Source organism: Malaclemys terrapin, chromosome 6 (assembly GCF_027887155.1).
Source record: "Malaclemys terrapin pileata isolate rMalTer1 chromosome 6, rMalTer1.hap1, whole genome shotgun sequence".
In the NCBI taxonomy this organism is placed as follows: domain Eukaryota; kingdom Metazoa; phylum Chordata; order Testudines; family Emydidae; genus Malaclemys; species Malaclemys terrapin.
The window spans coordinates 88,305,694-88,318,876 of NC_071510.1; the positions used below are offsets into that span (position 1 = coordinate 88,305,694).

Below are 13,183 nucleotides of genomic sequence, written 5' to 3' on the forward strand. Positions count from 1 at the left end.
GTGTAATCTGGTTTAGTGTGTTCTGTACTTCATCAGGATTAACTGAACACTTTTGATATAAATTACTTGTCATGCGGTAGAACACTAGTCAAAGGGGACAGTCTTTTCTTCCAAGATTTCATGTAGTTCATATGTGTATGGAGGAAGTAGTTAAAACTTGAAACAAAGCAGCTTTATATCTAAAGATTCTAAATTTCTGTATGTCTTAAACTTGCAATTTCGGTGTACGCATGTATACATGCACAGCATACACTATATAAAATATAATGCCAGGGCATTCATGTAGATGAGACTGAGGGAAATTTTCAAAAACAAAATGTTAGTTATGCACCAAACTGCCATTTGTGTCTTTGAATGTCTCCCCCAGAATCTTTAATGTGCCTTTGATTTCCCGGATATGAAGTTTTTTAGCTGCCTTTATATTTCAGTGAATACAGCTTTTGATTTGAATAGGCTTTTCACTCTCTAAACTATCAGAGTTCTGAAATCTGTAAATATAGCATATGTTTTACTCCACTTGTATTTAAATTCAATTTAAACTGGTGGCCATGGGCACCATAACCTTAAAATAGACTTCCATAGTAAGAATCCTCTTTATGTGGAAAACAGACCTTGGGAACTAGCAAACACAAACTGTTATCAAACTCTGCACAGTGCCACTTGCTTCCTGAAGTAAATGCTAGTGATAGGTACAGAAACGAGCAGTCTAATTACAGGAAATTCATTCTTCAGGCCCATACCATTCGTGCTTTTTTATAATGCAGCGTATACAAGTTTGTTCTCAGAGGCTTTTTATGGACAGCGGAACTATTCCTCCTTGGAGGTGTGCACAGCTGCCATACAAGTTGTATTATTAATAGTTTGTACTTCCTGTTATCTTGGTGCCAAGAAAATCACTGATACTGGCAATAGGAGCATATTGGAAAAGTAGCAAATTGATACCACAGGAGTAGGAAATCCTATATTTAAAAAACATACGGCAATAGACAGCAGCAGCGTGAGCCTCCTCATTCTGCATAGCATGGTGTGAATTAACCCTGCTCTGATGAGGTCACCATTATGAAGAACAGTTCAGTCCCCTTGTCCATTAAGGTCCTGATCCAACAAAGCACTTCAGCATATGCTTAAGTGTCTTGCTGATCAGAGGCCTTATTCCTTGGTCTCTGAGACTGTCAAGTGAAGTGCCAATTCTGGTTCTGTTTAGCGGTAATGTTTTGTTAATCGTTTTAAGCAGCTGCTAAATTGGAGCTTTTCCCCATGTGTGTTAATATTTTGAGGACTCACTCCCTTCGGTTTGTGTATATTTGCTTGCATTCTAATATTGATCCAAGGGTGAGCCAACCATCAGACTGGGAAATAGAATTATCAGTCTTGAAACCACAGCCTGTAAGCAAGCACTTTCTTTCCTTCAGTCCTCCATAGTCCTTATTCATGTTGTAAGCCCACTGTGGCTCTGAAGACTTTATTTTGAGCATTCTGTTTGTGAGTCTATCGCACCATTTGAAGAAATGGAGTATTTCAGTGGTTTCGCTGATGATCATTTTGTTTGCACTTGTTTATAGCTGCTGTTAGAACACCAGGATGCCCTTGCTCCTGAGCAGAATGACCTACTGAATGAATTGCTGGAGGGGTTAGGGGCTGTTCCTGATGTAGAGTCTTTCCTTGGTAAGTTTTCTTTCTCTCTGTCTTTCCCCTTCTTCCCCACCCCCTTTGATCTGTTCATGATAGTAATACATGGACTGGCCCTAAACTGGTATATGGGAGGGGGGGTACTTGTTTGGCCTCTTCAGTGTCTGCAGAATTTAAGACTTTTTCCTAAAATGATTTTTGCAGCTATTATAGCTGAAAAGATATTCTAAAATGAGAATCAAAGGAGAGCTGTCTCCCAGAGTCCACAATAGCTCTGAGAGGTATGAACTACTCACAATGGGTATTTATTCTGGAGCATAATGATATCATTTAACTATCCAACATCAATAATTTCAGCAGAAACATCTAGCTCTCTGTAATTGAATAGAGTACTATCAGATATTTAAATAACCTGACTGAATGTATGGAAGGGGCTGTGCAAACCCAATTTCCATAAAAGTAGACAGACTTTAATTTTGAGAAGTAGTCCTCTATAGAATAGTGAAACAGGCAAAGGATGTGATACACCAATGAACTTACTGGAAAATTTTCTAAAAGCAAATTCAGTCTGATTATTGATAAGAGGCTATGAAGAGAAGTCAGTAACAATGAGTTTGGATTTGTGCCAGACAAATCAATGATGGATACTATCTTTACATTTTGATTGCTAGTGGAAAAATAGAGAAAAGAGGTCTTAAGAAGGCTTAAGAGCATGTTCTGAAAAAAGTCATATAGTTTAAGAGGATGAAGCAGATATCTGAAAGCTATCAGACTCATCCAGGACATGTATGCGGGTGCTGCTACCACAGTTAAAAAGTCATGTGAAGTAATTGAACCATTTCAGTTAAGAGTCAGAGTGCATTGAGATTCTGCACCAACCCTCTTTTTGTTCACCATAGTGCTTGATGCGGTTACAGAAAACATTCAGAGTGGCATGCTGATGCATGCTTTTTGTAGATGATGTGCTTGTGGGAGAGAGCAGAGGGGAAGTGGAAAATTTAGTGAGTGGAAGTGCATACTTGAAACAAATGGCATGAAAGTCAGCAGAAGGTCTGTAGATTCAATCATCATAACTTTCAGGAAGGCAATGAGACTGTAAGTCTGGGGAGCCAGCCACTAGCAAAGGTATAGAAGTTCCTAGGTTCAATAGTACAGGGTAATGGTGAACTCCGTGACAAAGCAGAATAGGAACGTCATGGACTACATGGAGAGAAGTGAGTGAAGTGATATGCAGTAGGAGTTAGGAGAAACTTTTCTATTTGATAGGCAAAGATCTGTACAGTAATTATTAGGCCTGTACTTTTTGTATAGCTCTGAATGCTCAGCACCAAAGAAGAGATAGGAGTGGATCTTGAATACGATGGAAATTAAAATGTTAAAATTGTTGCTTGAAGTTACAAGGATGGACCATCAGAACAAACACATTAGGGGAAGAGTGACGGTGAGACCAATTATAGGAAAGCTGAGGGAATCCAGGCTTAGATGGTTTGATCACATGAAAAGAAGATCAGAAGAATATACAGGAAACAGGGTGTTCAACTTAAAAATGGAGGATAAGAAAAGGGTTGGGATGCTAGATGTATGGATGCTATATAAAAAGGTTTGATCATCTGTGGAGTTTCCAAGGAACTGCCTCAAGGCAGACTGGAATGGAGAAGGACACAGAGCTGACCCAACATAGATGGGACTAAGGCTAGAAGAAGAGGAATAGAACTATTAATATTAGTGCAGGGATCACATCACCTCTGTTTAGAAAATGTCTAGCATATTTTGGGTGCCTCAGAAACAAGTTCATAATAGGAACACTATCAGTAATGATTACCCTACCACAGTTCTATTTTTATTATTTTAATTTTTTTCCTGATTATGGAAGTTAAATAACTGCACAACTTCTTTGGTAAAGAAACACATATATTTGAGCCCTGTCTGGATAACTGTCTTGAAAGAAAAATCTGATTTAAGGTGGCAAAAATCACAGGTTTTAGTATTTCAAAAATCTTTGCCTAGATATATAGATAGGTAACGTCTATTGGATATTTTCAGAAAATACAAAATACTACAATTTTCCTGTTTCTAAATGGAGGGATGGTATTAATTGTATTTAATTCAAAATTTTTCTTCAGCCATAAAAAAAGTTATTTGTCTAGATATAGTACAGGTGGATAGATCTTTGAATAGTTTTCTGTTTCCTTTAACATGTTTCCCAGGATTCTGGTTCATGCTCCAGTTCTTGTCACATGTCAATGAACTGGCAGAATAAGAGCCATATTTTTTCCTACAGGGGAAGGAGCTGTTGATCCCAATGATCCTAACAAGGAAAACACATTGAGTCAGCTTGCAAAAACAGAGATTTCACTCTCTTTGACCAGCAAATATGAGTTACAGGAAGGTGAAGATCAAGATCTCAAAGGGTTGATGATAAAGTACGGGTTTGTTCATTAAATATTTATCTTTTGGGCAATGTTTTTGTTAAAACAAGCAATACCAGTAATGTAAACTAACTTTATTACTTTATTCAGGTTTGTAATTACTTTAGTGTTCCAATTGGAAATTTAAAAAAACAAGTGTTTTTCAGATTGAATGTCTCTCCCCCCCCCCCCCCCAAAAACACACACACACACACACACACACAGCCATTCATTTGACTGACGGTCTACAAATAGTTAAGTCCATAGCTTGGGCCTTTTGGTTGATGTAAAGACAGTCCGATGCTTTGCCAGCCACTAGCCAAATCCTGTGCTGACCCGTACCTTGTGCAACCCCCTTGGCAACGCAGCATGAGGTCAAAGATAGTGTTATAATCAAAACTTAAGGCCAGATTCAGCATGAAATTTGCCCCCTAAGAGTTTGGGATGTAATTCTGGCAAAACTCCAAGGCTAGTTAAGACTTAAACCGCTGTTTTCAAACTTCAGTGCTTTTGAAAAATCTACTTTAGACACCCAAGTGACTTGAGATCACAAATCCTCTTGGAAGTGAATGAGATTGGTGCTTCTAAGTCACTTAGGCACATATGAAAATCCCAACTCTAAATCCTTATTTGGACACCTAGATAAGTTTCTTGATTTTCAGAGGTGCTAAGCACCCACAGCTTCTATTAATGTTAATAGGAATAGTGGTGTTCTGAAAAACACAACACGCTTATTTAGATCGGGGAATTACAAACTCACTTAGTATGGACCACATTTGGACTGTCTCTCCTCCCTTTGCCATTGGCTGCAGAGGTTGCTCATGACATAATAACCAAGACTTGAGTGAAGTATGACCTGGCAAGAGGGAAACCGTGAGAAAACAGTTTAAAGCATGAATACAACAGTAAGATGTGTATATAGCTAGATTGTACCTCTAATTCATTATGGTTTTTACCTCCTCTTTTTTGGGGGGGGGAGGGGGAGCAGAGGTGATGAAATACCTTTTGATGCTTAAAGATTTGATATTGTTGGATTTCATTAAATGAAAAGTAACATTTGAAAGGTTTAATGTTCTTTTGAAGTTTGACATGTTAGGACAGATTTTCCTCATTCATTAGAATGTAGTTTATTCTGTGTTGTTTTCTTGTATTAAGAAGGTTCTGTTTTATAATATTGCTGATGTGCGTCACACAAAGATTAACTTGTTTTTCAGGAGTAACGTAAGCCTTTTGTCATCAGTGGTTTGAGCTCTTTTCCAGTTTGTAATATCCTTAGCATTGTAACAGATAATTAAACTAACTTTTAATTAAGAAATAAGAATTTTAACTCCTATCAATTAGAAATGTAGAAATGAGCATGTTTCTGATGTATTAAATTTCCTTAGCAAGCTCATTATATGGGTGTCAGAAAAACTACCAGCACATTTCACATAGGTCATCAAATGGTTATTAGTTTAGGTCATATGGACCTAGCTCAGATTCAGACTATTGACCTGAAAAGAGAAGGATCTGTATCAAATAGACCAGTCAAGTCTCCACCCCATCCAAAATCTTTCGAAGTCTGAAACAAACTTTGTAAAACATCGATATTTTAGCTCTTACGAAGTTATGGCTACTTGCATTATTGCACACTGTGAAATAGATACTGTCCTAACACATGATCTTTTCCATAATTCAAGATGAGTTGCTGTCTAGACTGGAAGGCAAATCCAACTCTGCCCTCTTTCCTCTAAATTGAAAACACTTGGAAATGTTTGTCTGACCAGTATTTGTACAGGATGTTACTGTCCTCTTAGCTCACAAACATTGCATGACTTACCCAGGGGGAGAGAATAATATTCACTGGCTTCCTTTTTCTTCAGATGATTGAAAAATACTATTGGTAAAACCTGTAGGCAAGTGCATTATATCAAAAGTTCTGCATAGCTATTTTTATTTTTAAATTAACCTCATCCCTATTTCATTGGATATATTCACATTTAACCTACTTGCAAATTATGAGTTGTTCAATATCTCTTTTCACTATTGAAAATGGATGCAAGTGCTAACTTTCTAAAACTGCTATTTTCACACTTTTTTTCACAACCTGTGGGCTGGCTAGACAGTCTTTTAAAATTAAACCTCATTCTATGCAGGCCTATAGTGCAGTTACAATCTCACTCAGCAGTGCTCATACTGAACACCAATATTTTTAATGTCAGAGGGGTAGCCATGTTAGTCTGGATCTGTAAAAAGTAACAGAGTCCTGTGGCACCTTTTAAGACTAACAGATGTATTGGAGCATAAGCTTTCGCAGTTCTCCAATACATCTGTTAGTCTTAAAGGTGCCACAGGACTCTGTTAATATTTTTAATGTACTTACTGAATCTGAAAAGTAATTTAGCTTTATTGACTGGCAACTGAAGCTTTACTTTGCAGGAAAGTCATTTTACCACAGTATTTACAATTGCAAGCACACACTCTACAATTCTTAACCTTAAGGATGTTTTCCCTGAACAAATCTTACAGTTTAGCTGGTAGAGAGAACTGCCTCTAGAATTTCCCACACATTGAGCATACAGTTTTATGGTCCAGGAGATAAAGATTTAAATTAAAAGGAAAGGGATTGGTTTGCCATCAGTACAGCAGTTATTCATGCTTATTGATCTGAAACGTAACTTTCAAACATTCGGGGGTCCTTTTTGGTAACTTTGCATATGTAGTTTGATGTAAAGCTACTTACATGACTTCTGTAGTTTCTAAAACAAAACACTAGGTAAGCATATAGGAACATCTCAACACATTTGTATTATTTATATGACATCAGTGTCTAGGCAACTTACAGACAGAATGACAAGGTCTCAGCCCTGAGCAACTTAAAGCTTACATAGACAATGTAGAGATGAAGGATGAGGAAAGGGATTGGAGTGAGTGGTGATATTTACTATATGGCTTAGTAGTGCCACGATTTTATTTCAGTTTGTCTTTTTTTTTTTTCTTTGTTTGCAACCAGTTTCTTCTGTAATTGGGATCGATGGCATGAAACTATTGTTTAAATTAAAGCTTAAGTTTTGTTCTCTCTGCAATCTTTCAGTATCTATATTTCATGCTCTTTCTTTGTTAGAGAGTGTCTTCTCAGTTTCTGCTAATCTTATCTTTAAAGAGCTTTTTCAAATTGATTGATTTTATGCAGAGTTGAACTACAGTTTCAATTGTAAATAATCACAGCTGACTTAGGATGTTTGTACAATAACTCTTGCACCTTTTAGAATAGACATTAATTATAAAAACTGGCCATCCAGTTGGTGTGTCAATTGAAACTACCCATAAGGGTATTAGTCAGTGCTAGGAACAGTTTTTTGCCTCATTCCCATTCAAACATCTCACTAAATATGATTCCTGCAAAACTGGACTTTTGTACATTTGTAGGGCAACTTAGAGAAACTTTCATGCTGCATCTGCTCTATATCTAAATAGTGAATATGAGTTTAGGTAGCTGACAGTCTGCAAGCTGTTATGAATATTAAATCATCACTCTTTAAAAGTATGTTTTATTAATCATATTGGGAGATGGTTTCAAAATGTATATTGATTGGTGCTTTTGTAAAATAGTAATGCATGTGTATAGTATTCGTGATAACCACAGATATTAACCCACCAGTTTATGTGCATAATTGGACAGTGAGTGTTTACAGGAACTTCTAGTTTGGATTATGTGTTTGTTAAATGACTCCTAGGGCACGCACACTTCTCATAACAGTAGTGCAATGGTGGAAATACACTGCGCTTCTCACAATTGAAAAGATGAGCTGCTAAAATGCTCAGAATCCTCTTACCTACACCAATCTGGGCCAGGGGGGCTCATATTCCAATATTCATGCACTAATTAGATATTTTGGGAAATATATGCCCTAACTTATTTCTCTAGAAGTAGCTTCTTTTGGAGTTAGTGAACTGTAGCTTTTTAAAACCAAGATAAAGGTCATGAATGTGTGAAATATAATAAATTTTTATAATCTCTTTTAAGAAGTTCTGATTCTTAAAGACTTGTTTAAGCTCTGCTTGAACAAGACTAGTTTCTCCATTGCCTTGAGGGAGAGTGTTGCCTAGTGGATAAGGCACAGAGCTGAAGGCCTGGGTTCTAGCCCTAGCTTTACCATTCACATGCTGTGACCTTGGCCAAATCATTTCATCTTTGGCTGTGTCCCATCTCAGCCTGTCTGTTTTTTCTATCTGTTTGTACAGTGCCTAGCACAATGAGGCCCCAAGTTGGTTGCGCACTTCAGTAGCTACTATAATAAATATGTCCACTAAAAATGGGTGCGTTAAAAACTGTCAGTACGAAGTTAGCAGCTGCATTCTATGCTGTATTTTTTAATTTCAATAATCCAATCAGGAGGTTGCAAAGTCATGGATCACTTTTTTTTGCCAGACACAACTGTGTCCAAACCAAGACTGAATATGCCACTTGGTGACGTCAGTGACCTAGAATGACTCCCAGACCAACTTCTGTAACGGGAGGACATCACACCTGCCATAGTGACCAGTGACTTCGCCCTCCCAACCAACATCCTTTCTCTTACCTGGTCTAATCCTCAACTAACTCGCTTTCACCAGTTAAATACAAAAGTACTTTATGGTCAATAAAAGCAAAACTCATTAGTTGTAACTTAAACAGAGGAAAGGAAGTAAACTAGCTGTAAAAATAAGTATCTATATTGATCAGCATTAACTCAGTCTTTAGGTGACTGAAGAACATTATTCTTTTAATATTTCCACAACTAAAAATTACATGAAAATTAGAGAAGACTGGATCCCCCAGTCTTATACTTTGAGCTTTATGCTCTTAGATCTGTTCTTATACGTAGTTTAAAACTTAGGTACAGTATTATAAAAATTACCCTGTACACCTGGACTTCAGTTTCGTATCCAATGCTGAAAGAGAGCCTGGTTCTCAGAAAGTGCTAATCATTTCTAACTGAACCTTAACTGAGTTGAAGTTAAACTTGCCTCTTGTCCTGTTTCCTTTGTGAAGTATATTGGAATTTCATGAGCATGGAATGTTTAAGTATTTCTAGAAACTAGGTCAAAAGAAAACTCATGTTTTTTAAATATCTGATGGACTGGCAGTGTGGGTGTGTAAATGACAGATTTTCTTGTTAATTCTCATACTGACTTGCACATTCCATTTAGTTTAATATACATATATGTTGTTAATTTCCCTTCAGAAACCTAAAGAATCTGAGGAACGTATTGTGGTTTTAAAGCTTATCTGGCATGACACATGAGGGTTTTGTTAATAAGTTTCCAAGGAGGTGTCAGGTTTCCAAAAGTAGAATTAAACTTCCAGTGTATTTTTGTTCAAGAGATGAAAATACACTTACCTCAGCTGACAATTAGCTTTCCTGCCTTAAAAGGAACATTCATCGAAACGTTCTACTGCCATAGAATCGTAGGACTGGAAGAAACCTCGCAAGGTCATCTAGACCACTTTCCTGCACTCACGGCAGGACTAAGTATTATCTAGACCGTCCTGGACAGGTATTTGTCCAACCTGCTCTTAAAAATCTCCAACGACGGAAATTCCACAAACTCCCTAGGCAATTTATTCCAGTGCTTAACCACCCCAGACAGGAAGTTTTTCCTGATGTCTAACCTAAACCGCCGTTACTGCAATTTAAGCCCATTGCTTCTTGTCTTATCCTCAGAGGTTAACAAGAATAATTTTTCTCCCTCCACCTTGTAACAGCTTTTTATATACTTGAAAACTGTTATCATGTCCCCTCTGTCTTCTCCTCTCCAGAGTAAACAAACCCAATTTTTTCAATCTTCCCTCATAGGTCATCTTTGTTAGACCTTAATCATTTTTTGCTCTTCTCTAGACTTCCTCCAATTTGTCCACATTTTCCTAAAATGTGGTGCCCAGAATTGGACACAATACTCCAGTTGAGGCCTAATCAGCATGGAGTAGAGCAGAAGAATTACTTCTTGTCTTGTTTACAACACTCCTGCTAATTATATCCCAGAATAATGTTTGCTTTTTTTCCAACAGTGTTACACAGTTGACTCATATTTAGCTTGTGATCCACTATGACCCCAAGATCTCTTTCCGCAGTACTCCTTCCTAGGCAGTCATTTTCCATTTTGTATGTGCGCAACTGATTATTCCTTCTTAAGTGGAGTACTTTCCATTTGTCCTTATTAATTACACCCTATTTTACTTCGGACCATTTCTGCAGTTTGTCCAGATCATTTTGAATTTTAATCCTATCTTCCAAAGCACTTGCATCCCCTCCCAGCTTGGTATCATCTGCAAACTTCATAGGTGTACTCTGCCATTATTTAAATAATTGATGTTGAAATGGTATGCGTCTAGGTATACAACCAGATATACTGTATATGATGAACTGTTCCTAGATATTCTACAAATTCAATGATGCATCTCTTCTATCAAACTCATTAGAATATTTTAGGTTTTTAAAAATATCTTTAGAATATTCAAATTCAAGGAAACCTTTGGGACTTTCGAGTTTAAAAATTGCAAATACATTTCTTCAAAGGACAATATTCGGTGCTGTCTTGTACCAGTGTTTTATATGCATATCTTTTTGCATGAAAAAGCGGTACATAAGGAGAACTTCATCCAGGGGTAGTTTTGCCCAATTCTGGTCGCAGGACAGCACCTCTGCTTGTGACTGGGGAGGAAAATGGATATGTTCTGTGTACAGCTGTACCCTGTGTGCACCTCATTCTCCTCCTAAACAGCACTTGGAGTCCATTAACTATGGCCCCAGTGCAGAAAAGCATTTGGATTCAGAAAAGAACTTAAGCACATACCCAAGACTCATTGAGTCAATGTTAAGCATGTACTTAAGTCCTTTCCTGAATGAGTCCATAAAATAGTTGTAATAAATTTCTGTCTGCTGAAATAAGTTCTAGGAAGATCACCAAAGGTTGGAGAAGGTAGCTACAGAAGGAGACAAATTTGAATTGAGTATAGCTAGGGCAAACTCATTTTGAAATAGCTTCTGCTTCACTGGCATATTGGAGTGAATTCAGGAGCAGTAGCTGGCAGAATGAATCCCTCTGAAGCTATTCTGTGTGTGCTGAGCAGTCACATGCAGTAAAGAGAAGCTATGGACAGAGAGAATAGAACATTGCTCCCTCGCCTCCTGTAGGTTGAGCAGACTTCCTGCTCCAGCTATGTATGCATCAGAATATGGTAATTTGGTTTACTGACATTTCTGGAGTTATTGCCTTTTTCCTTATGTATGAATTTCTAATACATCAATAAAAAATTGATCCAAACTCAAATGTTTTGTGTCAAGTAAGAATGAAAGTAATAGAATAGAAGACCATAAAATCTTTTCTCACCATTTCTTGTTGGATATAAACGTTTAGTCTTGAAAATGAAGACAGTGGTTTACATAGATAAAAACAGTTGTTATTTGAGGACTTAACATAGAAGTTTCACTGCTTGTACTTCAAAATGATTTTTTTCAAAAACCCTATTGTTACATTTTCTTTGTCTTTGAAGCATGGCATATACTATACATTACTCTTTATCCATTAATCTCTATGTATTACTTATGCTATTAGCTTGTAAAGAGATGTACCTAGTTTGTGTAACAATGTATTGTGTTGTAGTAGAGCTGTGTAACAGGATGTTCTTGGAATAACTGTGGAATGAAAAGACAGCAGGAATTGTGATAACTTCTTACCCCAACCACCAGTGATGAGCTGCCAAAATATTAACAGGTTCCCTTCTCCTCACCCCACGAGGGGGTCGTGGCTGTCCCCCAGGACTCCTGCCCCATCCAACACCCCACGTTCCTTGCCCCCCCCAGACTCCTGCCCCATCCCCCCCTTCCCTGTCCCCCGACTGCCCCCTGCCGCCCCATCCAACCCCTCCTCTCATTCCTGATGGCCCCCCGGAACCCCTGCCCTATCCAACCACCCCTTCTCTCTGTCCCCGACTACTCCTGGAACCCCTACCCCTGACTGCCCCCCACTGCCCCCATCCAAACCCTGCTCCTTCCTGACTGCTCCCCTGGGACCCTTGCCCCATTCAGTCCCCCTATTCCCTGCCCTCTGACCACCCCACCCCTATCCACCCCCCCAAACTACCCTGCCCTCTTCCAACACCCCCTCCCTGCTTCCCGCCCCCTTACCGCGCTGCCTGGAGCCGCTCGACCGGGACGAGGGCCAGGGGCAGCCGGGCTGGGGCCAGGGCCGGCACCAGCACCGGCGCCGCGGGGCCCAGGGGTGCTCGGCTGGGGATGGGACGGGGGCACTCAGCCGGGACCGGGCTGGGGCTGCTCGGCCGGGACCAGGAGCCAGGCTGGAGGGAGCCGCTCGGCCCGGCTGGGCCAGCCGCACCTCCCCCCCTGCGCCCTAGCTTACCTGCCTGCCTGCTGCTTGTTTCAGGCTTCCCGCGAACATCTGATTCATGGGAAGCAGGGGAGGGGGAGGAGAAGGGGGCGGAGCATTCAGGGGAGGAGGGGGAAGTGAGCTGGAGCCGGGGTGGACAGCTGCTGGAGCTTTTGTTAAATAAAGCCCTTTTAGAACCGGTTGTCTCGGAACAACCGGTTCTAAAAGGGCTTCTAAATTTAACAACCGGTTCCTGCGAACCGGCTCCAGCTCACCACTGCCAACCACAAAAAAAACACCACTTTAAATATCAGGACATAGCAATTTCCTTTTTGTTTAGAATTTTTTTTTTTCTCGTAAGAAAATGATGCATGTTCTCTGCTCCTAGAGATGCCTCTTTCTTTAAGCAGTACACAGTAATAAACATTATTAATTTGTATGTTGTTTCTGAAGTTCAGCAAATGTCTGTTTCTAAATATTCAGTATAAATCCAGGTGGCTCATAAAAGATTTATGCATATGTCAGACTTTGGAAAGATCTGTGTTTCCATCTCTCACTTTCAGTCCTAAGTTAAGTGATACAAATGAACCTGTGCTATCTAGATTCTTATTATAGCATCTATCACCATGATGATTGAATCTCCCAAATAATAAAGGGAACAGAAGCCTATAAACTTTGGTACAAAAATATGTACATATCAAAAATCCATTATTTAGTTTAATACTGCTGTTAATAGAAGCTCTGAAATCTAAAATACCTTTGAAAAAATATCAACACTGTGTGTGTGTGTGTGTGTG

General features: G+C 39.0%; 1 protein-coding gene across 2 annotated transcripts in view; it reads left to right on the plus strand.

The window, feature by feature from the left end:
• The window catches only part of IQGAP2 (IQ motif containing GTPase activating protein 2), a 236,203-nt gene that overhangs the window by 208,582 nt on the left and 14,438 nt on the right, over nt 1–13,183 (plus strand). For both annotated transcript variants that reach the window (XM_054031558.1, XM_054031559.1), the window contains 2 exons: nt 1,563–1,665; nt 3,911–4,052. In XM_054031558.1, the coding sequence (XP_053887533.1) occupies nt 1,563–1,665; nt 3,911–4,052 (245 nt within the window). The remainder of the gene's footprint in view (nt 1–1,562; nt 1,666–3,910; nt 4,053–13,183) is intronic.